Source organism: Sorghum bicolor, chromosome 1 (genome assembly GCF_000003195.3).
Source record: "Sorghum bicolor cultivar BTx623 chromosome 1, Sorghum_bicolor_NCBIv3, whole genome shotgun sequence".
Lineage (NCBI taxonomy): Eukaryota > Viridiplantae > Streptophyta > Magnoliopsida > Poales > Poaceae > Sorghum > Sorghum bicolor.
Window position 1 is genome coordinate 64,004,691 of NC_012870.2, and position 27,754 is coordinate 64,032,444.

At 41.3% G+C, this 27,754-nt stretch overlaps 4 protein-coding genes across 7 annotated transcripts; 1 reads left to right on the plus strand and 3 right to left on the minus strand.

The window, feature by feature from the left end:
- On the plus strand, nucleotides 3,130-13,499 carry LOC8077113 (transcription factor bHLH168). Of its 3 annotated transcripts, none has more exons than XM_021455431.1 (2): nucleotides 3,130-4,208; nucleotides 13,167-13,499. In XM_021455431.1, the coding sequence occupies exons 1-2, from the start codon at nucleotides 3,576-3,578 to the stop codon at nucleotides 13,200-13,202; spliced, it is 669 nt and encodes a 222-aa protein (XP_021311106.1). In that variant the 5' UTR covers nucleotides 3,130-3,575; the 3' UTR covers nucleotides 13,203-13,499. The 3 variants fall into 3 exon arrangements, with proteins under 3 accessions (XP_021311106.1, XP_021311110.1, XP_002465183.2); XM_021455435.1 differs by lacking the exon at nucleotides 13,167-13,499 and adding an exon at nucleotides 4,583-4,808 and having other exon boundaries at nucleotides 3,132-4,212; XM_002465138.2 differs by lacking the exon at nucleotides 13,167-13,499 and adding an exon at nucleotides 4,583-4,808 and having other exon boundaries at nucleotides 3,134-4,208.
- LOC8080457 (uric acid degradation bifunctional protein TTL) lies at nucleotides 4,930-7,932 on the minus strand. 2 transcript variants are annotated; one of them, XM_002467714.2, is made up of 6 exons: nucleotides 7,599-7,932; nucleotides 7,376-7,449; nucleotides 7,075-7,132; nucleotides 6,886-6,987; nucleotides 6,244-6,400; nucleotides 4,930-5,519 (listed from the first exon to the last, which is right to left on the minus strand). In XM_002467714.2, the coding sequence occupies exons 1-6, from the start codon at nucleotides 7,851-7,853 to the stop codon at nucleotides 5,056-5,058; spliced, it is 1,110 nt and encodes a 369-aa protein (XP_002467759.2). In that variant the 5' UTR covers nucleotides 7,854-7,932; the 3' UTR covers nucleotides 4,930-5,055. The 2 variants fall into 2 exon arrangements, with proteins under 2 accessions (XP_002467759.2, XP_021311095.1); XM_021455420.1 differs by having other exon boundaries at nucleotides 4,930-5,444; nucleotides 7,599-7,914.
- On the minus strand, nucleotides 8,413-11,184 carry LOC8077114 (histone H3.3). The gene is made up of 5 exons (XM_002467715.2): nucleotides 11,057-11,184; nucleotides 9,362-9,433; nucleotides 9,172-9,248; nucleotides 8,993-9,083; nucleotides 8,413-8,912 (listed from the first exon to the last, which is right to left on the minus strand). Exons 2-5 carry the CDS (start codon nucleotides 9,431-9,433, stop codon nucleotides 8,742-8,744), a joined length of 411 nt encoding a protein of 136 aa, XP_002467760.1. The 5' UTR covers nucleotides 11,057-11,184; the 3' UTR covers nucleotides 8,413-8,741.
- On the minus strand, nucleotides 22,921-27,692 carry LOC110433404 (cytochrome c oxidase subunit 6b-1-like). The gene is made up of 5 exons (XM_021455438.1): nucleotides 27,518-27,692; nucleotides 25,141-25,404; nucleotides 24,969-25,051; nucleotides 24,798-24,879; nucleotides 22,921-23,434 (listed from the first exon to the last, which is right to left on the minus strand). Exons 1-5 carry the CDS (start codon nucleotides 27,551-27,553, stop codon nucleotides 23,381-23,383), a joined length of 519 nt encoding a protein of 172 aa, XP_021311113.1. The 5' UTR covers nucleotides 27,554-27,692; the 3' UTR covers nucleotides 22,921-23,380.

Consider the following 27,754-nt stretch of genomic DNA (forward strand, 5'->3'; position numbering starts at 1 on the left):
TCCGTTCTCCGTACAGTCCCAATCTATGCAATGATGGTAGAGAACCTACCGTCGTGACAAGGAAAGAAATCGATGTCATATGTAAGAAACTTTTTTGGATAGGATCAGACGCGTCTGTTCAAGGGAAATGCATATATGGTGGCTTGGCCAGCATTGACGCAGCTGGTAGGGCTAGGAGTTAGCAACCTCATCAAACTCGTAGGGTTCGCACTCCAAACAAGATAGTTCTGGCTACAAAAGACCGATCAAGATTTGACATGGAGCTGCTCATCCAAACGGCTCCTCAAGTGCTAGCCTTCTTCAGGGCTTCAACCTATAACCTGATTGGAGACGGGCGCGCCAAACCCTTCTTTGGGAAAACAGATGGATCAATACAGGATCGGTCAAGGACATTGCGATTGCGACATGCCTATACCAGCTAGTGCCCAGACGAACATGCAAGAGACAATTGGTGAGGGAAGGATTGACAAATAGGTCGGATTTGTAGTAGCATATCCAGGGGCTATCGACACTAGCAATTGCTAGCGCTAGACTCAGGACGGGGTTTACTCCGCGAAGTTGACATACAAAATGCTACATGTAGGCTCTACACCGATCCTTAGTCACAAATTGATTTGGAAGATATGGGCTGCCCTACGGATCAAAATCTTCAACTGACAGAACAGCGAGGCACGGCCTAGAGGCGAGAGGGGAAGCTATTTCTGCTATCAAGAGAAACGATCGACCTCACTAGAGAGGTTTGGTCAAACTTAAAATCTTTTAACTCTCCAAGTTTTTTGAAGTGGCTTATAATAGAGAGAGTACATTTGAAGTAATATTATATAAATAAGTTCACACATAAATTATTTCACATGTCTCTCTTTCTTTCTAGCTATTGCGCCATCTCTAGTCCACGATAGCTTTGCTCTGACGTGAGACTATTATCTCTCCTGGAGCGTTGGGCTTGGCCTATGAGTGTGAATGGTACTTTGCCGAGTGTTTGTGGCACTTGACAAATGCCCAAATACACTCGGCAAAACTTTTGCAGAGTGCCATACTTAGCAAAGATCACACGGCAAAATTTTAATCGGCAAATGGATATTTACTGAGTGTTATTTTTCGGGTACTCGGTAAAGCTTTTACCGCGTGCCCGGCACTCGGGAAAGATAGAAACAAAAAAAATCCAAAAAAAATAAGAAAAAAAGGGGGAAAATTATTCTTCACAGTAGGCTTGTGCCCACCCGACCTCTCTATCACATGTCTTTCTCTTTAACCACTACACCACACTATCACTCATGTTTATATTGCATTTCGGTTCCTCATATATTATATCAAATCATGTGTAAATTGATTATTTGAAGTTCTAAACGATTTCAAATCAAAAAGTTGTCAATTATAAAGTTTCATAACTTTTTAGGACCTACAATTTTCATTTAAAGAGTTTATCCATCCAAGGTCATTTATAAAATTTGAATTTCAAATTTAAGAAATTCAAACGTAGTTTTTGCATGACAAGATGATTTAAAAACAAAAGGTTATCAACTATAAAGCATTACAACTTTTTAAGATATACAAAGAGTATTTAGTGAGTTTTTCTATCCGAGGTCGTTTAAAAAATTCGAATTTTCAAAATTTTCAATTAAAGACGTAGTTTTGCATGATAAGATGAATTCAAATAAAAAGTTGGCAAATATAAAATTTCATAACTTTTCGAGATCTAAAAGAGTTTATTTTGGTTTTTGTCATTTGTTCATCCGACATAGTGATTCTAATATTTTTCATAAATCTTATATATCTCTCTTGTAGTTTTATAAACTATAAGAAAGATATGTAATATTTATGAATAAATTTATTTTGACTTTGTTAAATGAAGAAATAACCAAAATAAATATTGTAGATTTTGAGAAGTTATAATGAAAACTTTTTTATTTGAATTCGTTTAGAACTTTAAAATTCAATTTGAAATATTCTTTGCCGAGTTTTTTTTACACTTGATAAAGGTCTTTGCTATGTGTAAAAAAAACATTCGGCAAAGAAACTTCTTTACTAAAAATCAAAAGAACATTCAACAAAGAAGCTCTTTGTCGAGTGTTTTTTTTTACACTCGACAAAAAAGACTCTTTGTTGAGTGTTTTTTTTTGCCAAGTATTTTTCTTTTAGCACTTGATAAATAGTTTTTTCGTCAAATGATCGAAAAAAATACTCGCTAAAGTATTTAACACTCGAGTACTCGACGAAGACTGGATTCCGGTAGTGCGCCGGGAGCAAGCGTTGAGTCTGACGCGCGGGGCAGCCGCTGCCATGCCCCCCTGTGCAGGCGTTATCTGCGGCGAGTGGTGGCGCGAGACGTACGCCGCATGCATGCCATTTGCCATGGCCAGCCTGCCTTCCCCATCGTCGCCGGCACACGCGCGCGCGTCGTCGCTGACAGCGAGCGCCCGGCTGACCAGACGTGCGCACACATGCAAACAAATAGTACACGTACGCGATGTTTGGTTGCTAGCCATAATCTACCAAAGTAATTTTAGTTAAGTGTGGCAAGCTAAAAAAAAGTATGGTTAGCAAATTGGTTGCCACACTTTGCCATGTCTAAAGAAATTTTGTCATATTTTTTAACTCTACGACATGTGGAGCCCAAAAAAATCATGCCTAAGCTTAGTTGTCAACCAAACATTTGTCAACTTGATCAAACTTGTCTAAATTAAAGTATGGTAAATTATGGCTAACAAAACCCCTAGTCCATCAAAGCGCGCTCACGAACCAAGTACGTACACACTCCTACGTCACAGTGGCTTGCGTCAGCGGAGCCACGCAAGCCGTGCTCCGTATACATACAGTATATATACGTACGTATGTGATATACGACTGCATACATCGTCAGAAGACACGTCTCTGCCGCAAGCTCTGCACGCGAAAAAACCGTGCGTGAAATGTGAATAAGCACCGGCTGCATCTAAAAATATACATGTGTCGTCAGGAGTTATCCGATCCTAAACCTAACGAGGCGCCGTGGCCCAGGCCAGCAAAAGCCAAAATATCTCATATTCTCAGGCGTGCATGTATGTATGGAGTCAAAAAAAAAGTGTGGATACAAAACCATTGTACTATGTATCATCAGTTTAATTGTATATCGCATAAAGTAGGTAAGTACTGTATGTACATCATGAACGACATGTCATCAGTGTCCTACATTCTGTGGACATGTTTGTCGCCAGCATCTTCGCATAGCCCTAGCCCGGTGACGGGGTGAACTTTCCCAATCTATATATAGCTAGATCCCTCCTTATCTGTACAAGTACATAAACAGGCAACATATATATGTGCTTTTCTGCTACAGCAGGAGCTCGATACGAGCTAGCCGACCACATCTAGCTAGATCTCTCTCCTTATAATTATCTGTACGCACAGGCATCACCATTAGCTGAACTACATGCTAGCTTAGCCACTTGCTAACTTCGCCGCTTTCACCATTAGCTGGATGCATTGGCCATTTTTAGCCTGACATTTGCAGTTCTCGTGGCCCAGATCGATCTGTCGGACTGTGACAGTCAGCACTTGATCAGCAGGGAGAGGCTGCAGGGCTGTTGGTGAGAGAGATGAACACTAATAATAAGACAAACAGCAGAAGCGGCGGCGGTACAACAGGGAGGAGATCAAGGAGCAGGAGCAACAGCAACAATGCCAGCACCGGCACCGCCACGACGACGACGGCGGCGGCGGCGGCGGCTATGGAGAGGAAGGAGATCGAGAGGAACAGGAGGCTGCACATGAAGAGCCTCTGCTTAAAGCTCGCCTCCCTCATCCCCAAGGAAGAACACTGCTCTTCCAAGGACGCCATGACCCAGCTGGGTTGCCTGGACGACGCGGCGGCGTACATCAGGAAGCTCAAGGCGAGAGTGGACGAGCTGCAGCGCGCGCAGCTCTCGCTTAGCAACAAGAGAGGAGAAGACTACGACGGAGCCGTCAGAACAACAACTTCTTCTTCCGGCACGGCAACGGGGTTGTCGTCGTCAGAAGCCGCCGCCGGTGTTGCTGCGGAGCCGGCGGCGGTGGTGGAGGTGCGGCACAGCCACGACGGGTCCAGCCTGGAGGTGGTGCTCATCAGCAGCGTGCGGCGGCCGTTCAAGCTGCACCAGGTGGCCACCGTGCTGGAAGAGGAAGGCGCCGAGATCATCAGCGCCAACGTCTCCGTCGACGGCCGCAGAATGTTCCACACCATCCACTCCCGGGTACGTACGTGCCTCACAACACTGATTCTCTATGTAGGATAGTGACAAAAGTTTGGGATCCACGTAGTATTCACTATTCAGCTGTAAAGACACTACTGTTGTCTCTCTATTTAGGCCACACACGTCTTCCCTAGCTTTCAAAGTCTTATATTCTTTTGTTCAAAAAAAAAAACTCTGATAAACTCATCGGTCGTGGTCATTGTTTTCTCTAAACGCCATTTACAAATTAAACTAAACTGGTGTGTCCATACATCTGCATGTTTTCACTCTCTGTCTTTGGTGAACAAAAATCACCCAACAAATACTAAATTTAGTGTCTGCTATACAACTTCTAACTTGCACGCAATTCCATTTCTTTCCCTTGGTAACTGCAGGCCTTTAGCTCAAGAATAGGCATAGATGTTTCAAGAGTTTCTGAAAGACTCAGAGCATTGGTATGATGTTACATTTCCCAAAAGTATATGACCTATAGTAGTAGTTACTAAAAGGGCCGTCAGTATCTCTATTTGTTATCTAAAAGTTTTCCATGTCCAGTCTCCAGAATGTATTTCCGTAATACACTTAACTGGTGTCAATAATATTGATACTCTGTTCTATAAACTTGGGCAAACTTTCGATAGTTTGACTAGATCAGATAGAACTAGAATTGCATTCTTTTCCGGACGGGGAAGTATATATAACTGGTAGAAAGATTGACACGACAATAATTGCCGTTTAATCATAGGTAACAACAATACTTCTTATTAAAAGCTTACATGGAACCAGCTTATTTATCACAATGGAAGTGTCAAGTTTACATAGTTGTTTTGAACATCCCAACAGAGGTAATTACACGTAAATTAACAACTTAGCTTCCACGGTAAGTGGTGAATGAGAAAGGGGAATGCAAGAGAGGAACATGAAAATGCTCTGCCGTCTGGTTCTCCTTGATCTCAAATATGATGCTGACATAAGGGAAGAACCCTGCAGGCGAATACTTGCTAGTGTTGAAGCTTATGCGGTAGAAGCCTGGAGCAATGTTGTCCACGATGTCCATCAGCTGGCCACTGCGTCCATCATTGTTTGTAACTGAATAGCCTAGAGTTGCCCATCCGCTGAAATCTTTGTTGCTGAATGATGGAGGAGCTGAAGAATCCTTCCACATCTCCAAGTGAACTTCAATTCCAGATGCAGGTGATCCACGGGCAGTGTCCAGCACATGGGTTGTAATGGGAGGCCGACTTCGGTTGGAGCTACCTGTAATTTCAGGAGCTTTATTGGCACAAGGCTGAGGGAGAGCTCCAAGATGTGCTCCAATAATCCGTATGCGATCTTTTTGAAAATTTAGTTGGTGAGAAAGAAGAATAACCCAAATTGTATACGTATAGCAAATAATTATAGTATGCTAGTAAAGCACATGAATCAATGAGAATGAGAATGAAAAGTATATAATGATGATGGAGACAGATCAATTGTTAAATAGATGAAACTCAATGTCCTCTACAACAAATGCCCATTCAACAACACAATTCGTTAGTTTTTTCATGGTCATAGCTGTAAACTATGTGGTTCTTGTTTCAAAATATTTCTTGCAAAATGATGCAAGTCTTAGTAGATGCATCAATATTTTTCTTCTGTTTGTATTTATTAATACAAAATTCAATTAGATTATTTCAACTAGCAAAGAAGATGACAATATCAAAATCTTAACACTAACTCAATGCAAATATTCATTTTTAGCATTACACAATATTGTGACTACTAGTCAAACTAGATCACAAAGGTACATGTCCTACTATAAGAAGGCGAACAAACTCCATATCCAGCTGCTCACTCAACAGTAGCTAAGGTGAATGAAAGAACAGAAATTCCAGATATAAGTAAAAATTGAACGGAATCGATGGCGTTCATAGTATGCTATATGGTGTGGGCATTTGACTCTGTGAACATTGCATACAGATATAGGATAGATATAACAAAACTCACAAACATGTAATAAAGTAAAAAAGGGAGACATTTTTTGTATAACATACAAACAGATAGAGTGATTTGATACCTGCCGCTTTATCTGATTGGGTGGCAGGGCCTTCAGTTGTAGTGGAGGGAACAGTAGGCTCTGATGAGAAAAGCTTTGCAAGACGTAGTTCAGTTATCTTAAGTTCTTCCTGTGCTGCAGCCTCAAGTTCAACAATTGGCCTATTCGTGTAACGCCTCTGAAATAGGAGGATAATACTAAGGCACTATAAGGATACAAGGAAATATAGTGTTTCAATCTTTAAGTTGATGCATGAGACATGAAGTATGCTAAAGCTTACAAAATGTAGTATAACAAGGAAGTAAATATAAAAATAAGAATTATGTCCCAACAGTGGATCATAAACATCATCCGAATTTAATTTTGATTAGGTTTGAGATTGATAGGAACTTTTATTTTAACAATGAAGCTACAGACATGTGGAGGGATGGCCTTATCATGTATTATCATCAATCCCTAAACAACAATACATGGGTGTTTTAACTTTGCCGAGAGTCCAAATAGTACAACACCTCATTACCCAAGTCAAAGGCAAGGACAATAGCAAGGATCCAAACATAATTCTGTATGTTTTGAGTCCTTCTGGAAGTAGAACTACGTTGCAAAAATATCAAGTGCAGAAAACAGACACTGAATCTGAAGATGAACATGACGTATTCATACCTTAAGCTCAGCCAAGACCTCAGGCGCAGTCCTCCTGGATGCGCAAATCATGAACACGAAGCCAAACTTCTCCCTGTACCTGGCATTCCACTCTGCCAGCTCCTGCAGCAGATGGAGGGGAAAAAAACTAAATTAAGTCCAGAGTTTATCTATGATAGACGCAAGGAAAGCTGCGAGCTGATGTAGCACCTGGGCTGTCGAATCCGTGGCTGTTGAGAGCGCTGCCGATTGCTCCTCCTTGCTCCACCTAAACCAGAAAGCAAACAGAGATTACCAACACACGACTGGCGCCATTTTGTTTGTCCTGTGTCATGCTGAGTGAAACGACTCGCCAGTTCAATTCACTGATTTTATCAACAATTAAATTAAATTAAACTGGCCATAACGCAGTGTCAGGTGAACAAACAGCAAGATGAGGATAACTGATTAAGCAGAGGAATTGAGTGGAAAGGAGGGTGGTGACTGGTGAGAGGGCAAAAACTCCACCGACTTGGAGACAGATGAGGAGGTGGTTCCGATCGCCGGGTGCGCCGCGAAGGCCTCGAGCCATCCGCTGACATCCACCTTGATCCGATTCGTAGCGCGCGCACGGTCAGCAAAGCACGCCGTCAGTACAGCAGGAAACGAAGGCCCGCGGATGGACAGAAATTTTAAGTAGAGATATATACAGATACAGGGAGGTAGGAGAGGCGACAGCGAGTAGGGCGACACACCTCGTCGAGCCAGATGCGTCGAGCGGCGAGGAGGGCGTCGGCAAGGGACGCGAAGGGGGAGGCGGCCGCCATCGCGGCGGCGAAGCGGCGGCTGCCGTTGACGCGCAGCACGTCCTCCGCGGAAAGAGGCATCGGCGCGGCCATCTCGCCGGCGGCCAATTCGACTGCGCAGGGGGAGGGGGAGGGGGAGGGGGAGGCCGGAGGCGGAGTGCGGTGGGGGTTCTTCTGGTTAGGCGTCGTGATCGATCCAGTCATCTAGTGAAGTAGCTTGGCTGTTTGTTCCTGCTCTGCATTTCCTTTATTTTAGGGAATCTAATCCTATGTCATCCCACGAACTGGAAACTTGCAAACGATGTCACTGCGCACTGGAAATTTGTTGTTTAAGGGAAGCTAATGCGATTTGATCTCACGCACTGGAAATTTTGGGTCGGAAGAAACAAACTGCCATCCAAAGGCTACAGAGAAATGATACGATCATACAAACCAGACCAGTTATCAATCAAAATTGTAGCTTCTATGATAACTATACCGGTTTGTCATCCAAAGGCTAAAGAGAAATGATAAGCTAACTACGACCTGTTTGAGACTCTGGCATAGTATCATGCTATGACATGATTCCCATTATTCCTAATCTTGTAGCTTATTGGGTCAAAAGCTAACTAGAAGTTATAAGGAAATGATATTATTATGGCATGATTCACATGATTCCTTACCAATGAAAATATGTCAACCTGTTTGAGAATGCCAGAATTTTCAACTTGGCTAAAAAAACCACTAGGTCTAGGGCTCAAAAAAAATTGCAACGATGCACAAATATACACTCACTGTAACACAATTCTTGACATTAACGAACAAATCAGCCACAGCAATGAGGCGCAAGATCCAGCAGCGCAGACAACACTACTAGTCAGTGCCTACATCGCATACACGTCACAGACTGTCAGCGCATTACATGACTAGACAATTTAAGCATTCGACACTAGTAATAACACCAGCAAAGGTAGCAGCAACACATAGTGCGGCAGTAGAGAAACTTATGATCCACAAAACAAACCCTACTCATATGTCCTTACAACGGCACCAGATTAAATTCATTGCTACGACACAAGACTTCATTTTTGTCACAATGATTTGAGGGGGGGATTAGGCCCTCTCGCCACGGATCCTCCTTGCCAGCTGAATGTCCTTGGGCATGATGGTCACACGCTTAGCATGGATGGCGCACAGGTTGGTGTCCTCAAACAGCCCAACAAGGTATGCCTCAGCAGCCTCCTGGAGGGCAAGCACGGCATGGCTCTGGAAACGCAGATCAGTCTGCAAAACAACAGGTTCCATTAACAACATGAAACGAGTACATAACAGAACCTCTGGAAGTTGAATTCAGAGATAAATACCTTGAAGTCCTGTGCAATTTCCCTGACAAGCCTCTGGAAGGGCAGCTTCCTGATCAGCAGCTCAGTGCTCTTCTGGTACTTCCGGATCTCACTGATAAATTACATTTGCAAAAACAAACATATCAATAGTGCAGCACAATAACAGATTCAACAGAAAAAACCAAGGATGTTCTACTGACCGGAGGGCAACAGTTCCAGGGCGGTAGCGGTGAGGCTTCTTCACTCCTCCAGTGGTGGGGGCCGACTTACGAGCAGCCTATGAAGCAATATGTCAAAGGGACAAATTCAGTCATGGCTTGAATCCAATATCAGGGCCAAATCAAACATCAAAGAAAGGAAAATAAGGCACCACTATCTAAATAATGTTACCTTGGTTGCAAGCTGCTTCCTGGGAGCCTTCCCTCCCGTGGACTTGCGAGCAGTCTGCTTGGTACGAGCCATCTGCATTAATTAAGAAAGGAAAGCATCACAACATGTTCAGGGCCACAAAAACCTAACACAAATGTGGCCAGTAAACTTCAGTTTTCATATCAGCACATGCACATATTTCTTAATTTCAGCATGGTATGAAGATAAGGCTATTAATAAAGATGAATCATAGAAACCAATAACATACTAAAGAGACCCAACAACATAAGTGATAATTGCAACAAGAATCTAGGATTCTTGTGATGCAGTCAATTAACATGTATCAGTGTATCACCATGTGAACCAAAATTCTTTATCAATCTGTTACATTCAGATTCAGACAAGTTGTTCAGAAGCAAGTTAAACAATATAGATACAATCGTTAAAGCACTGAAGCAGGAAGTTAAATATGGCCATGAAAACACAACCATATGACATTTGCTGCAGATTACAATAACATCTTATTTTATATTTGTCAGACTCAATACCTAGCACTATAATTGGACCACCCTATAACAGGGCTACAAATTAGCAACTACATGTCCTACAGTAATGGCTCTTAACAAGAATGCAGAATTCATAACATACATAAGTTTGCATAGCAAAAGCCTTAATTAGTACTGAAATCAGATGCCATATTAGCAGACACAACTTCGCAGATAATATCATGAGTGACTTGATGAAATCAAATAGGAAGCATCAGCAGCCTAACAGCGACAAGTACATGACAGGAACAATAACAAAATCCACTAAATTCACCAGAGAACAGAAAATCAAATGTAATATTACAAAATAAACTCTGATGTGGACAATCGAGTACAATCACAGTTAACTTTCATAACGTCCATGTGTTGAATTTCCAGTATATGACAATATACATCTCAGAGAGGGAGGGAACTATGTGAACAAGCACTAAATCCCTAAACTCACCTAGAATCAGTTTAATAAATGCAATTCTGCAAGAGCCAGGGAGGGAAATATGTGAACAAGCACTAAATCCCTAAACTCACCTAGAATCAGTTTATTAGATGCAATTCTGCAAGACACATAACAACTCAAGCTATCATAGATGGCAACCTGTGTATGACAACTAAATGGAAGAACAATAGAGTCCACTAAATTCGCCAGCGAATACAAATCAGAAGTTCTATTCCACAACAAACTCACGTACAAACTACTGAGTACTATCCCATATGTTAACCCTCAATAACACTAAATTCGAGAGGGCGATGGAACAATGAGAACAAGCGCTCCTAAATTCACCTATAGTTCCGAGCAGGACCACGATTCCGCACGAGATCGGAACAGCTCCACCTAAACCACCCGCCACAATCACTATAGTGCCCAACCATTAGACATCTAGACCCAAGCCGAGTCGAAACTACGCCTACCAGCACGCGACAAGCAGTATCCGCTAACATCAAAGTAGACCGCTCGAGTCAACCCTAACACCCCATAGCCGCCGTCACCCGGCCGCTGTCGCTGCAGGGCAACCCGCCGAAGCCCTAACCCGTCGATCCCCAAACCGAACGTCCCTATCTAATCAAAAACAAAACAAGCAAAATCCGCACGACCGCGAGAAACGCGGTAACGGCGCCTTCTCGAATCAGGGAAACCGCCGAAGATGGGAAAGAGGGGGAAGGGCTCGAGGCATACCTGTCCCGCCGCTGCTTCGCTCGCTCCGCACGCTTCAAATCGGTGGGGGAGTGTCGCCGCGCGAGGAAGAGGAGGCCGGAAGAAAATGAGATAGCCAGGCCGCGGGGTCTTATTTATAGAGCGGCATCCGTCTGGTATATTCCGGCTCGCGCTGGGTGGACGGTCCGGATCGGTTGTGAGTGTGTTTCTTCCCGTCTGATCGGACGGCCAGGACCGCTCCCGGGCTCGTGGCGAGGATCGCCAGCGTGGAACGGTGCGCTCTGATTGGTGGTGGCCTGCGCTCGCGGATCCCGGATTCGGAGGGCTCGGTGCCGTGACGTGAAGAGTTGTGTGGTGTCGGGGAGAGCTGGAGGACGGGAGGTTGCCGCGTCGCTGTAGGCCAGTAGCAGCCGTTGGATTTGGTGGGACCCGGAGAGGATGGGTGACCAGTGTATTTCGTCATGTGCTACTTTCCGAGCATGCGTTTGCAGCTGCAGACGCATAGGATAGGACAGGACAGGACACGCCGACAGGGTATCCAATTACTGCTCCTCTGTCATCGGTTACTAGCTTCAAAAACCAAAAGAAATTTTAAATTTCTCGTCGCATCGAATCTTTCGGTACATATATATAGTATTAAATATAAATAAAAATAAAAACTAATTATACATTAGATAAATCTTTTAAGCCTAGTTACTCTATGATTAGACAATATTTATCAAATAAAAACAAAAGTGTTATAGTGACAAAATCCAAAAACCTTTTGGATCTAAACAAGACCATAATTATGAGGTCTTCTTTTTTATATTCAAAATTTAAACCTTTTAAGATTTCTGGTACATCAAATCTTACGTTATACTTGTGAACCTAGTTAATTTATTGTTGAACAATAACTATCATATACTAACGAAAATATTATAGTACTAAAAAAATTATCAAGAGAACTAAATAAGGCCTGAGTTACCTATCGAATAAAGTTAGGCATTTCTATTAAAAACTAAAAACTTTTCAAGATTCTCTGTCCCATCGAATCTTACGTCACATGTATAAAGTATTAAATATAGATGAAAACAAAAACTAATTTCACAGTATACCTATAAATCGCGAGACAAATCTTTTAAGCCTAGTTATTCCATAATTAGACGATGTTTATCAAATAAAAACGAATGTACTACAGTAGCGAAATTCAAAAAAAAATCGCAACTAAACAAAGCCTTACTTATTAAGTTTTATTAGTGAATAATATTCATATTTATGATGACTCTAATTAATTCATTATAAAAAATATATTTTATATTCGATATAATGATTGTATCTATAATTGGTCAAATATGATACACTAAAATATGGTACTATGCTAGAATTGTATGTTTTCGTGAATAGAGGAAGTGGTTGGAGATTTGCTTTTACGAAATACTAGTAACAGAAAAGGCGACGCTACATCGGTTATTTTTGTTTTCGCCTCCTTTCAATAGGTCTCACAAGATTCACATCTCTTTTAGCTCTTTTTTTACTAAGGCTCTCTTTTTATGCTATTTAGAGTTCTCTCAATGGTGTCTTAAAAAATAATTCAAAAAAAAATCTAATTTTGCAATCTTTCAATCAATAATGAAAATGATAAAATAACCTGTCACCAACAATTTTCAATAATTTGTGTCTAGAAAATAGCAAAAAAATAGACTCACTTAAAAGTTTCTTCTCATCTCGTGTGATACACAGATGACGCCGTCAACTGCCCCACAGCTGGTTCATTACCTGCGCTACCTCTCACTATTCTCGGATCTAAAAAATTATGGCGAGTGGAGAGAAACCACAACCGTCATTCATAGCACCCTAGCTCACACATAAAGTCTACAAAATTGAATCACATTTGATTGTTCACTGGTCTGAAAAGTCATGACTAAAATTACTGTTTATTGTAAGAGAAAACACTGCTGGCTGACAGAAAAATACGACTGAAAAGAAAAGAGAACAGGCTAGCCACGCAGAGGGAGCAGTGAATGCCTTTGTTTTTCCAAGCACATATAGATTAGGAGTGAAGCTAGGGAGCTATTGGAGTGCTTCATCTTGCCAAAAAAAATCAAGATTGGTAGTGGTTTTAACAAACGTTTGGAAATTCTCTTGTGTGCAGGATCTATTGCTTGATAGGAGTTTGGTTCGAGATTAGCAACTTTAGGTACAATGACCGCTGAAAACGCATGGACAAGGCGCACAATGCCTATAGCCCAATTCCGCAAAGGGGTCAAAGAGAGAGGAGGAAGAATATAATAGATAGCCATTGTATCAACATCTATGAAAAATCTAAGTGAGAGATTTAAGGTTTGTTTAAGATGCAGTATTTGGTCTTTTAGCTCAAAAGCTGACTTTCTGTATTTTGGCTTTTTAGTTGTTGGTTTTTTGCTATTGATCTTTGTTATAAAAACTCCTCTCAACTTCCGACTTGTACAAGCCAGAAAAAAAAATTAAAATAGGCAGGCCCTTATGCTCCTGTAATATGGAAGCCAAGAGCCCACAAGGGTATCCACAAACAATTTAAGTAAATCATTTTTTTAACTAGTAGCAGGATATTGATTAAAGGTAACCTTGAAATCTTGTGTGTGTGTGTGTTGGGAGGTTGGGGTTGAGGAAGGGGAGAAGGTATGTCTTGCATTTTTTTGCGATGAACAAGAGTGTTAAACATATATTTACTTAAATTGTTTGTGGCAAAGTTCATTTGGCAAAAGATAATAGGAAAAGTCTATTTTTAGCCCTTGAATTATTGTTGAAGTATCACTTTAGGTGTCGAACTATAAAACCAAACTTTGAAGGCACTTTTAAAATTATTGTTGTTGATCATTTGACAGGGGTTCCTTAAACAATACGGGTGAAAAATACTTAAATGTACTCGCTCTGCTCCGTCCTTAAACAAGTGTACTTTTAAATTTTAAAATTTGTCTCAAAATAAGTGCAATAAACTATAGTCTTTTCTAGCTCTCTTTTAGCAAGGTGCAACTATTACATGTTGAACTTTATTTATAAAAGATATTCTCAATGACAACTTGCAAATAACTAGCTAAATAAAGCTTAGTAACAATATAAAAAAAATACTGTTTAAACTGTTGTGAAACGATGTCTCCTCTGAAGAGACACCTCTTCATCATCTAATCGGTGATCTCATCTGGTGATAGGATTAGCAGTTAGCCTAGCAGTTAGCATGCCATCCGAAGGGGCATGTCCTTTGGCCAAGAGCAGTTGCTCTTCCTGTACTCAAACACCAAGGAGTCACGTCCGTACGACGTGATCTCTCACTTGTATATAATCTAACAAGATCAATGAAAGCAGCAGTTGTTCACTGTTCATTTACATTCACTCTTAACACGTTATCAGACACGTTGCTCTACGAGAACAGACAGAGGAACAGAAAGACGACGCCCAACAGAGGCATTTACATGTCTCTGAACCCCCATCGGTAAGCATGGCCAAGATTAACTTACCGTCTCACATCATTCGTGGTCTGTTCTTCGCCCTCCGTCGCATCAGTGGAGTACGTCGTGGCCCGATCCGTCACCACGGCCACCATGCACAGCGTCACAGCGTCTTCGAGCGCCTTGGGCCTCGTGTTCGTCGCAACGCTGGCAATGGAGGCCATGGTTCTTTCGGCCGCCTCTTCGACTCCGCTGCTCGTGGCATCCGTGCAGATGCTGTTCCTCGCCGTCGCTGGAGCCCAATTCGCCGTGTCCGCCAGGCTTCTCCGCAAGAACTTCGTCTGCAGAGCCAGCCACCGTCCCCTCGCCTCGGCGTGGATGGCGCTGGCCCAAGCAACGCGGCGCCACCAGCAGTTGAAGGTCCGGCGCCACCAGTCGTTGAGGCCCCGGCGCCGCTCGTCGAAGAAGTTGGTGCTGAGCCCGTCGCCGCGCCCGCGTACATCCCCATGGAGCCAATGTCGCCGGCACCAGCGCCACCGCGCTACTGGTGCGACTTCTGCAAGGAGTTCGCCTTGATGCCGCACACACTGGAGTACAACTACTCGCTGCCGTCGCCCACACCGGTCACTCCGACGACTCCAGTGGCGACCCCGCTCCATCCGTGGTACCTCGCCACGCAGGCTGCCCCTGCGCTCGACGCTGTGAAGGTCGAAGAAGAGGAAGTGGTGACCGGCCCCGGCATCGGCTACCTCATCAACCCAGGAGGCACGCGTGCGGCAAGGACCGGCGTCCCACCATACTACGTCATGGACTTCGCCGGGCCCTCCGCACCTCCTCTCGCAGCAGCACCGGCCACTCCGCATGCGACGCGTGCGGAAGCCGCTGCCCGCATGAAAGCGCAGGCACTCCCAGACCCTCCTCCGGCGGAGACGCTGCCGACTCCGACACTCCGGCGCCTCCTAGGCCGCAAGACGGCGGCAATGGACCAGCGTCCCGGTGTTCGTCGCACAGGTGCCTGGAACCCAGCGGATCTTGGCCTCCCGAGCGCGGAGGTCCTGAACATGGCGGTCGGCGGTGCTGGCTTCTACTCTCCCGACGAGGGGGAGTCCTCTTCGATCTGAAGGCAAGCAGCGGCGGCGGCGTGGTGGAAAAGAGACCTGGAGCAGTGGCGGCTGTAAGCAGTTAGGGATTTTACCCTGCTGACGAGCGGCCTAAATTGCCCTTTGCACGCTTTGGGCTGATGGCCTAAATCCACCTGCTCCTTGGTCCCACTCTACTGCACGCACGAACATGTTTCCAAGGGCCCGAATGTGATGAAACCAGTCCCAATTGGTCCAGCCGATTAGTTATTTTACTTATTTATTTTCAGCATTAATTCGTATAAGACTCTGTTAGTCTCCTATAAATTATGTGCTGTAAAATATAAGTACTAATTATGCTTAGTCGTTGACATTTATAATTGTACTTGTGATACTTTATATTGTTATAAAATATCTGTTTGTGATATTATTCAAAATGTTTGTTCCGGTATGAATGACAAATCCAATAAATAATATTCTTGTTATTGTGACCATGATCTTGCAATTATTTATTTATTTCGCAATCGATCATTTTTTTTATTTAAGTTCCTTTACGCTTTTAACTTTAAAGCACTACGCGCTTAAATAATGGATGCGACAATTTATGTGTAATTTTCTTAACAGTTATATAACACGCATGTTTTAGAGTCGTTTTGTTGGCCACTCCACAAGGTAGCACCATAGTTGCTACTGCGGGATCTACACTAAGCAATATTTAGTGACTATCCTCAACGTGCGTACCCAACATTACCACTTAGAACATTTGGTCTACATCTTTTTCCAAAGATGACTACCATTAATTTGCATCCCTATTGGCCATACACAAGGTAGCAACATTGTTGCTACTGTGGGATCTACACTAAGTATACTACTTAGTGACTATCCTCCACGTGCGTACCCAATTCGTTTGCAAATTAAATTAAGGTCTACATCAATTCTTGATGACTACCTTCAGACGCGTTATACAATTTGCATAATTAATTGGCATCTATTATTTACACATAATATGCCCAATTAGAGGTCTACACCCTTTTCTTTTTTGGTGACTACCTCCATTATTTTATTATGCATATAAGAATTTTACACCATTACCGATACAAGATTTATCTTGTTTTTAATTTGCATCCCATAATTACAACACACCTCAACATTTTAATAACTTAAAATGTTTCGATGGTTTTTATATCATGTAGGATCAATGACTGTCAAAGAGTTTGAATTACTAGCTCTAGACGGCCACAATTATCCCACATGGGCTATAGACGTAAAAGTTAGTCTTTCGTCCCGTGGACTTTATCGAGCTGTGTTACCACCCGAAGATGGGGTTGCACCGCTTGAAGATCAACACGTTTATACAGCCCTATACCTTATTAGGAGCCACATTCACCCTGATCTTAAGGCTGAATATTTGTTGGAAGAAAATCCACACAATCTATGGACTTCACTTAAGCAACGCTATGAACAGCAAAAGGCACTTGTCTTGCCCGCGGCCAACTATGAGTGGACGCAACTTCGCTTACAGGATTTCAAAACTGTGAGTGACTACAATCATGCTGTCCATAGGATTTGCTCAAAGTTGCAATTCTGCGAGAAAGAACCTACAGATGCGGATAAGATAGAAAAGACTTTGTCTACTATGCTTCCCTCTGAAAGGATTCTTCAACAACAATACCGTGAAAGACGTTTCCAAGTTTATTCAGAGCTTATCCAAACTTTACTTGAGGCCGAAAAACATTCTGAACTTATGGTTTGGAATAATCAACAGCGCCCTGTTGGGTCTGCTCCATTGCCTGAAGTACATGCATATACTCAGAATAAACCCATGTCTAATGATAGATCTGAAAAGAACTATCAACAAGGAAACTCCAAGAAGGGTAAAAACAAGCGCAGACGCAATAAGAAGCCCCAAAAAGGTGACTCCAACAAAGGTAAACCTTACAAAAAGGGTAAGAACATTTCCAAGAACAGGGATGATAAACCTGTGTGTCAAAAATGTGGTTGTTATAACCATACTACAAAGAAATGTCGTACCCCAAGTCATCTAGTTGATCTTTACTTAAAGTCTGTGGGTCGTGGACGAGCTACACCAGGACAGAAGTATGAAGCCCATTTCAATCTTCGACCTGACACCACCAGGGAAGAGGCTGGTTGTTCGCAACAAGTTCCTGAGGAACCAAGCAACAACATCATACGAGGAGGCGAGGATCTTGCTGATACAGGGAATATGATCGTGGAATATGCATCCAACGATATATTTGGAGACTTTCACTAGGCTCCCAATCCCTTAGATTCTAATGTCTTTATGTTCTAGTGATTGTAATAATAAACACAATTTATGTCCTATGTGTTGTAAATATTTAATGATATCATCACTACTTAGTTTGGATATCCAATAAATGTATTGTACACATTTGATATTCAATAAATAAAGTATGTATTCTATATATTATCAGAGAGTTTTATATCAAATTCTTTATTTATATATAGTTTCTACGGGGGTCGATCTGATGGAAGAGGAATTATGCCTAGTGGACAGCGGTACCACTAATTCTATTCTTAGGGAAACAAAATATTTCCAAACTCTTACTAAAAGACAAGGAAATATTTTGACAATCGCTGGGCGCGATGCTACGATAATTGGTTCAGGTCGTGCCATTATCGTACTCCCTATGGGTACCCAAATTACAATTGAGGATGCATTATTATATCCCGATTCAAAGCGTACCTTATTAAGTTATAGAGATATCCGTCAAAATGGTTTCCATATAGAAACCCTTGATGACAATAATGAGGAAATTCTCCTTGTTACTAAAAACAATGGATATGGCAAACAAATTGTTGAGAAAATTCCCTCTTTCCCATCCGGATTGTACTACACATACATCAAACCCGTATCACATGTTGCGTACAAGGTAATTTTCCAGAATGTTGATGCATTCAAAACTTGGCATGATCGCCTTGGTCATCCTGGTATAGGGATGATGCGGAAAATTATCAGCAATTCAAATGGTCATGAGTTAAATACTGCTAAATTTCCGAAATATTCAGATTTTATGTGCACTTCATGCGCTACAGGAAAATTGATCTTGCGTCCATCGCCCGTCAAGATCCAAAATGAGCCACTAAAATTTCTTGAACGCATTCAAGGAGATATTTGTGGCCCTATACAACCAACATCTGGACCGTTCAGGTATTTCATGGTTCTAATAGACGCATCTACTAGATGGTCTCATGTGTGTCTTTTGTCCACACGTAATCATGCTTTCGCAAAAATTATTGCTCAAGTTATTAAACTTAGAGCACATAATCCTGAACATCAAATTCAATCAATTCGAATGGACAATGCTGCTGAATTTTCCTCAAAGGCTTTCAATGATTATTGTATGGCCTTAGGAATTCAAGTTCAACACTCGGTCCCATATGTCCATACACAAAATGGTTTAGCAGAATCTCTTATTAAAAGAATTAAACTCATTGCAAGACCACTACTACAAAATTGCAATCTACCAACTTCATGTTGGGGTCATGCAGTCTTACACGCTGCTGACTTAATTCAATTGCGTCCAACTGCATACCATGTTGTCTCCCCATTGCAATTAGTACGTGGGAATATGCCAAATATTTCCCATCTGCGAAAATTTGGTTGCGCTGTATACGTACCGATCTCACTACCTAAGCGTACCTCTATGGGTCCACATAGGAAACTTGGTATCTATGTGGGATATCAATCCCCATCGATTATCAAATACCTCGAGCCTCTTACAGGGGACTTATTCACGGCCCGGTATGCTGACTGCATATTCAATGAGGACCATTTCCCAGCATTAGGGGGAGATTTCAAGTACCAAAGTGAATGCCAGGAAATCAACTGGAATGCCCAAGGCAATTCCCCCTCAGATCCACGTACTCAAGAAACTGAACAACAAGTTCAGAAAATCATAAATTTGCAACATATTGCAAATAACCTGCCAGAAGCATTTACTGATTATAAGGGTGTCACTAAATCCTCTTATCCTGCTCGCAATGCGCCCGAAAGAGTGGAGGTACCAATAAAAACCATTCAACTCCCACTTCCAAAGAAGAGGGGGAGAAGTACGGCCGCTCCTAAGGATAATGCTCCAAGTAAGCGTCTGAGGAAATCAAGAGCTAAATCCTCCAAATCAGTAAATCCAAGCCAACCTCAAGTTGGTAGACACCTAATAGTGGATAAAAATCTAACACCAGGACCAAATCCACAACCCGGATCAACGGTGCATCCAAATTCTGATCCTGGGACATCGGAACACCCTGACTCCATAGTTTTGGGAAATGTTGAGTCAAATAATGGGGTGAAAGAAATTTCCATCAATTATATTGATTCTGGAGAATCATACGATCGTAAGACTACTGTTGTAGACATGTATTTCTCCGCAGCAATTGCAGAAATCTTTCTCAATGATCCAGATCCTAAGACCATGGCAGAGTGCAAAAAGCGCTCAGACTGGGCTCAATGGAAAGAAGCAATTCAAGCTGAGATAGCCTCGCTCACTAAAAGAGGGGTATTCACAAAAGCTATGCCCACACCCTCCAAAGTCTTTCCTATAGGCTTTAAATGGGTTTTCGTCCGGAAACGGAATGAGAACAATGAGGTGGTGAGATATAAAGCAAGGCTCGTAGCACAAGGGTTCACGCAGAGACCCGGCATTGATTATAATGAAACTTATTCTCCAGTAATGAGTGGAATTACTTTCCGATACTTAATATCATTGGCAGTTCAAAATCATCTATCTATGCAGTTGATGGATGTGGTGACAGCATATTTATATGGGTCACTTGATTCGGACATATATATGAAGGTTCCCGATGGAATCCAAATTCCGAATCCAAACGCAAATCGTAACATGTATTGTGTAAAACTACAAAAGTCATTATATGGCTTGAAGCAGTCGGGACGAATGTGGTACAACCGACTGAGTGAATTCCTTTTAAACAAAGGATACACCAATAATGATGATTGCCCATGTGTTTTCATTAAGAAATCTCAAACGGGATTTTGTATTATATCTGTATATGTTGATGATTTAAATATCATTGGCAGTCCAAAGGATATAGAAGAAGCACGCAAACATCTAAAGACGGAATTCGAGATGAAGGATTTGGGAAAGACCAAATATTGCCTAGGCTTACAAATTGAGCACCGTCCTTTAGGGATTTTAGTGCATCAATCAGCCTATATCCAGAAAATATTGGAGAAATTCAATATGGATAAATCATACCCTAATAAAACCCCGATGGTTGTTCGTTCCTTAGAATTAGGGAAAGATCCATTTAGACCACGGGATGTTGGGGAGAAGACGTTGGGACCAGAAATCCCATATCTCAGTGTTATTGGCGCACTTATGTATCTTGCAAATTGCACCAGGCCTGATATCGCATTTGCAGTGAACTTACTAGCTAGGCATAGTGCGGACCCGACTCACCGTCATTGGACGGGAGCAAAGTGTATCCTCAGATACCTTAATGGCACAAAGGATCTTGGTTTATTCTTCAAGAAAAATCATGATTCCAGTATGATTGGCTATACAGATGCTGGTTACTTATCTGATCCTCATAACGGAAAATCCCAAACAGGATTTGTATTCCTCATAACGGAAAATCCCAAACAGGATTTGTATTCCTACATGGAGGTACAGCTATTTCATGGAAGTCTTCTAAGCAGACTCTAACAGCCACCTCTACTAATCATTCTGAAATTATTGCTTTATACGAGGCATCACGAGAATGTGTGTGGCTTCGCAGAATGATTAACCACATACAACAGACATGTGGTATTGGTTCAATTGAATCACCAACAATTATCTATGAAGATAATTCCGCTTGTGTTACACAGATGCAAACAGGTTACATAAAGAGCAATATCACTAAGCATATTGTTCCTAAATTGTTTTATCCCCATGAATTACAAGAAAGTGGGGAAATAAACATCTTGCAAATCAAGTCATGTGATAATCTCGCTGACCTATTTACTAAGTCCTTACCAACTTCTGTGTTTCAAAAATTGGTACATGGAATTGGTATGAGGCGACTTCGAGATTTACCAGAATCAGGGGGAGACATCTCCTAGATGCCACCTATACCAGCATCATATTATACTCTTTTCTTTCACAAGTTTTACTCAAAAGGTTTCTTGTTAAAGTTTTTAATGAGGTAATATTAACATAAGCATGTGTCATATTTTCTATTTTCCCCACCGGGGTTTTTGTGGGAAATATCAAAGACACATATTGCCCTCCCAACTCATCCATGGTTTTTCCTTGAAAAAGGTTTTTCATGAGAGTTATTTCAAGAGGCAATACTTATAGTATGTCGTCATATTTTTCTCCTGATTTTCCCACTGGGTTTTTATAGGAGTTTTAGCGACATATCTCTTAATATGGCTCCTCACATTTTTCCTAAACGGTTTTTTAGAGGAGTTATCTTTATGTCGTATCTCCAATATTTTTCCCCACTAGGGTTTTTAATTGGAATACCAATGACATAGTGGTTTGTTTAAATCACACAAATATATGCTACCTTCTCCTTGTTTTCCTATAAAGGTTTAAAGGAGTTTTACAGCATATCCATACATACATATTCCTCAGATTTTTCCCACAGGGTTTTTCGAGGAATCCAAGATTACAGCTACATTGATCTTAAGAATGATTCGATCAAGGGGGAGTGTTGTGAAACGATGTCTCCTCTGAAGAGACACCTCTTCATCATCTAATCGGTGATCTCATCTGGTGATAGGATTAGCAGTTAGCCTAGCAGTTAGCATGCCATCCGAAGGGGCATGTCCTTTGGCCAAGAGCAGTTGCTCTTCCTGTACTCAAACACCAAGGAGTCACGTCCGTACGACGTGATCTCTCACTTGTATATAATCTAACAAGATCAATGAAAGCAGCAGTTGTTCACTGTTCATTTACATTCACTCTTAACATAAACGTTGCTAATTTTTCATAGCCAACAAAATTCTTCCTAATTCTTCTTAAATTAGCTATTTAGAAACCATTTGAGACACCATGATATATGTAATTTTCCTTGTAGCATTCGTATCCCCAAGAAAACTAGAAGTGCATTTATTTTAGAACAGAGTGAACAGTCGGCTATCTTTAGAACACACAATGCAAACTTTATCATAGAGTCTAAAGTTATTTATTACCTCGAACAATGTAGACCTAGAGTCTAAATAAGATTTGAAAGTCTTATTTTTTTTCTACCTCTTTTTTCAATAAATATGCTACCACATCAACAAAATACCATAAATAATATATAATTAATTGTCTTAGACTCTATGATAAAGTTTGGCATTGTGAGTGCCCTTATATTCCTTAAATAACTAACCCAAGCAAGCTACAATGACAGTAGATATAAAGGCTTATAATAAACAAACCCAAACCTTGCAACTTCCGAAAATTGGTAAACACTGGATGCAGCAGCAACGTTCCTTCGCAGCGGTGCAAAACTCTAGACTACTTTATTATGCATGTGAGCATGTCTATCGCCACGGAGGCGCTAACTACTTTGAAAAAGATTATCTCAGTGCATCAAATTTGCATCGTAAGCCCACTCAAACTGCATTACAGTGCAAAGATGGGGAATCATGAATCATATTTTTAACTGTATAAGGAAAATTGTAACTGTGACGCTAGTTTCTCAGCAGCACAGAACATGACCGTTAGGAAGAGCAACACGGCATTCTTCAAGTCAAAAAGAATCTCTTATTTTGTAGAGAGCTCCAAAAAGGATGATTTATCTGTCCCTGATAACTTGGCGCCAGTTACCAAGGAAGCAAGAGAAGCCGGCACAACATCGTGAGTTCATAGTTCTTTTGCATTGTAGCATTACAGAGGTCCAGGGAAGGTGCCATTTTCACGTTGCTCATTCCAGCGATCAACCTGCATATTGAACACAATTCAGTGAGCTTAAGATTCCAAGACAGTAACAGGACAAGCTGCGGGACTGAGCATTGTTTGGAAACAGGTCAGTTATTAGTGTTCTGGGTGCAATCAGACAATAGAGTTACACGAAACTCTTGTTCAGTTATGCATAATTGATGTGTGCAAGGTCAGCTATTTACAAAATATGTTTAGACCATTAGATGTTTAATATGCATATGGGCAAAAGACAGCATATGGAATGGAACATTGTCCTGTGAATCTGTTGTTCACTATGCTAATGCTGTAGTACTGTGAACTATCAATTCGCATCAATAAAGCCAATAAGATATTGGACTGAAGCTCCACGTTGACTAACCCATATTATTCACAACTTGAACAAATTCAAATGCTAATACTGCCTAGCATCCTTAAAATTACTTTATATACAAATATGAAGCTATTGAATAGGAAGTCCAGAAAGAACAACCATATCGGTTTTCATTCGCTAGGCAAACATATTAAATACAAAGAATGCAACTATGGGTTGCATGAAGTTTAACTCTGACCGAGTTTATAATGAATAGTATTAACATTTATGTCTTTTTTGCCAACTAGGTTACTACAAAAATATACTTCGTAATCAATTTAATGATACTTGTTTTGTATAAATGTTAGTATATTTTTATATAATTTTGCTCAAACTTTAAATCGTAAGACTTCTTGAAAAAACGAAAATTGCATTCTTGTGGATGGAGCACTTGAATCTCGGTTAAGCAGTTCTGTTCAGATGGTTAACCTTTCACTGAAAAAATTCAATATATCATGAACCAAGACTATTTTTTACATCACTGTACTCATGGTTATTAAAGAGAAAATTAATATCCAAAGCACTACAGTATCAGGTTTATTATGAACTCATAAGATTATGCCCGATCTCTATATAACCTTTGCCTAGCCTTGATAATGGAAAAATGGAAACCTTGCTAGTAAAGGCGAATCAATTTGGCTCAGTCCTGAAGCTAAGAAATCCATGCCCACCTGACCCACCAAAGCCCACGTAGGCAAAAAAAAAAAAAAACAAACAAAAACAAAATTATACTCCTCCATGACTTCACTAAGCAAGGACAAGGTGAAGCAGCATATCCAACCATTTAGAAGTCTATAAAATCCAAGCATGTCCTAAAGTTCACGTATTTTATCTAGGTAAAACACAGTAATAGTATTAGACAGCTAAACATTGTGTGCTACTGTAAAGTGAATGCTTATCAACTCGAAATGTGTAATCCACATGCCTCAGAAAGTATTTTTTTCTAATCTCAACACCACAACAAGCAACAAGGGCAGAATGTAAACCATAGTGGTGAAAGCAATAAATACATACCCATTCACCTGGGCACAGGGATCGATAGTACTTGGCAAACTTATCACACTCAGGTGCATCCTCACCTTTTGCAGCAACACACCTGATTAAATAACCAGTGTTATTGAGAAGACTAATCATGGCGATCCTTATTTATATTGACTTTATTAAAATCACAATGACAAACCCTACCTGTGGTATTCAACATAGCGTGTGAAACAGTGCCTCGTTTGATTTGTTGTTGGGAAACGAAAATCTGCTGGAGCTGTTTCAATCTGTATATTGAAATTTCAAAGCATTTAGCATCCATCAACATGAAACTACAGAGTGTATCACCATCAGGTTTTTTTTTACAGCAACAAACCTTGATCTCAGGTTTCTCAGCCTCTTCCTCCTCAGTGGTCTCACTTGCTTCCTCTGCAGCAGGTGTTTCCTCTGCAGCAGTGTTAGTTTCTTCTGCTTCTGACTTTTCAGCAGTATCTTGTACTTCAGAAGTTTCATTCTTGTCTTCTACAGATGGAGGAGCTTCATCATTGGTTGAGGGAGCAGCTTCAGTCTCAGTACCACTAGAGGGCTTCTCCTCAGCTGCCTTTTCCACTGCAACTTCTTGTGGTGGAAGTGAATATTCCTACAAATGAAGCATGAATTCAATAACACTTCTATGGATCATAAATTTTGAAATAAATGTGCAAATCAAAGAGGAATGAGCTTGCAGAAGAACTAGAGTATTATTCATCGCATATAGCTAGTGAAGTTTAAGACAAGCAATTCACATCAAAAGAGATCATTTTTTGCATCTAAGATCTAACATTGAAAGTTGGCCAACATGCATTGCAACTTTGAGAAATGAACCTATTGACACATATGTAGCCATGATGGTGTACTACACTTGAGATTCCTTACAAGTTCTTGCAAGCCACAGACAATGAAATTGTCGTAACTTGTAAGTGAAAACTGTATTCAAGAAGGGAGCACATGTAGGAGCCTTACTCAATAACAACCAAATTGCCCCAATTCATATACAACTAGTGCAGTGTAGCAATTACCAAGCAAGAAGTACATGAACCCATAATACCAGCCCCATCAGATTAAAATATATAACAACACAACCAACTTCAACATAGGAGACCAATTACATGTGCACTCAAAAGTTCCATACAAAGATTGTAGATATGAGCACATCCGGACACTATGATCTTGGTAAATATTGGACAGTATAGATAAACAATGTCCTATGCTCATGACCACATAAAGAAAATGGTACATATGCATCAGAACAATCTTGTACAGAAAAAAAATCAAAAAATGGCCACCTTTGGGACTGCCACCTAATGTACCCAATTAGAACCTACCCTAGTGCTTTCTAAACCACTGATACGAAAACTAAGAGATCTGAAAGTGAAAGGTACTTTCCATTGCTAAAAGGAAACACTCTGCTTTCTCCTGAGAAATCTGAGCCTTTGAGCATACTACCAAAAACCTATACAGGAAGTTATCCTCTCTATAAACTCCAATTCACATGCAAAACCACCGACTCTATACTTAAACCACCTACATCATATTCGATTCTCCTAACAACAGTTAGTGAAGATCTATTTTGTGATTCTCCCTCCAGACCATCCACAGGTTCAAACTAATACTGTCTAAAGCAACTATTGAGAACCATCCTATCCATTTACAATCTACTATTCAAACTTTGACTGGGTTTCTTATGCTCATGCAAATTGTTATAAGTATAATTCTTCATGGTGATTCTAGTACATCTTTTTGCGGCTTTAAATAACTATATATTTGAAAATTATTAACAGACAAAGTTTGAATAATAAAAGTCAAAGTTAACAGAAATTTGCAAACGAGGTGAGTACCACTCATAATTCTTCTAACATTCTAGAAGAATTCAGACACCAAGTGGTCAATACTTAGCTACAAAAATCCTAGGAATCAAAATAAAGAATAATAAGTTTTCTATAAACTAGAAATTTGAAAAGAATCAGGTAATAAGAACACATGTCCTTTGTAAAAGACTAAATGAAAAGATATTAGCATAGTGGCACTATTCTTTCCTTACAAAGAACATATCTAATACTAAAAAAATTGTCTCAAAATATCTAATCACAAGAAAAGTCCTTAAACTATTTTGATACCACAGGACTCATAGCAAAATGCATAGTGTTGCATAACCGCCAGCTCTTCTGGAGCATTTATGCGTCACCATCTCTTTTCTAGATTACCAGAAATCCTTATAGCCGATCAGCCTTGATGGCTTTCATCCTAAACTCTACAAGACTACTCAGAAGCTTCTACGCGCTTAGGCACCAAACTTGCACGAGAGACTACTAAGCACCACCACCAACTACGGCATACCTAACACAAACTTCGAATCTATCAGCATTCCACAAGGGCCTAATTAACATGTAACACGACTACCAAACAAAATCGAAACTAGCAGCAGGTAACCTGATGTTCCTCCTCAACTCAAAACCCTGAACATCTACGCATACAAGTCCCAAAAATCCCACTAAATCGACCACTCGCCATTTCGGAATCAACAGCGGCAAGCAAATGGTCCCTACTACTAGCAAACCCAAATCCGAACGCCTAGCGTAACCCGATGACCCGCACGGTGCCAGATCTGGGGGGGCGCCCGCTAGATCCGTCCCAACGGGGTCGCGAAGTACAGATCGGGAGGTCCGGTGCACCAGACGAGATGATGGACTTAGAGGAGTCCGGGTGCTGCGTACCTCAGCGAGGGACGGCGTCTTGGCTTCCGCGGCCATGGGCGCAGCAGCAGCCTCGAAGCTTCTAGAAGTGGCGGCTGCGAGGAGTGAGGGAGAAGAGGGGAAGGAGTCGACTCAGGCCTCGGAGCGATAGAAAAGGGTGGGTGGCGAGGGCCGAAGCGAGGGACTTTTCCGGGGGCCTGCGAAGTGTACGAGTGATCTGGGCCGTTCTATCAGAAAGCAACCGACATGAGGCAAATG

What these genes read in the sequence shown, in the direction of transcription:
- LOC8080457 (XM_002467714.2), bottom strand. Translation starts at nt 7,853, where the DNA reads ATGACTGGATCGATCACGACGCCTAACCAGAAGAACCCCCACCGCACT. An exon ending in CCACGGATTCGACAGCCCAG is followed by an intron (nt 6,988 to 7,074) that starts GTGCTACATCAG and finishes CATCTGCTGCAG; the next exon opens with GAGCTGGCAGAGTGGAATGC. An exon ending in CCAATCAGATAAAGCGGCAG is followed by an intron (nt 5,520 to 6,243) that starts GTATCAAATCAC and finishes ATTTTCAAAAAG; the next exon opens with ATCGCATACGGATTATTGGA.
- LOC8077113 (XM_002465138.2), top strand. Translation starts at nt 3,576, where the DNA reads ATGAACACTAATAATAAGACAAACAGCAGAAGCGGCGGCGGTACAACA. An exon ending in TCCACACCATCCACTCCCGG is followed by an intron (nt 4,209 to 4,582) that starts GTACGTACGTGC and finishes TGGTAACTGCAG; the next exon opens with GCCTTTAGCTCAAGAATAGG.
- LOC8077114 (XM_002467715.2), bottom strand. Translation starts at nt 9,433, where the DNA reads ATGGCTCGTACCAAGCAGACTGCTCGCAAGTCCACGGGAGGGAAGGCT. An exon ending in CCTGGAACTGTTGCCCTCCG is followed by an intron (nt 9,084 to 9,171) that starts GTCAGTAGAACA and finishes GTAATTTATCAG; the next exon opens with TGAGATCCGGAAGTACCAGA. An exon ending in AAATTGCACAGGACTTCAAG is followed by an intron (nt 8,913 to 8,992) that starts GTATTTATCTCT and finishes GTTGTTTTGCAG; the next exon opens with ACTGATCTGCGTTTCCAGAG.
- LOC110433404 (XM_021455438.1), bottom strand. Translation starts at nt 27,553, where the DNA reads ATGGCCGCGGAAGCCAAGACGCCGTCCCTCGCTGAG. An exon ending in AGACGCCGTCCCTCGCTGAG is followed by an intron (nt 25,405 to 27,517) that starts GTACGCAGCACC and finishes CTTCATTTGTAG; the next exon opens with GAATATTCACTTCCACCACA. An exon ending in CGCTATGTTGAATACCACAG is followed by an intron (nt 24,880 to 24,968) that starts GTAGGGTTTGTC and finishes TTATTTAATCAG; the next exon opens with GTGTGTTGCTGCAAAAGGTG.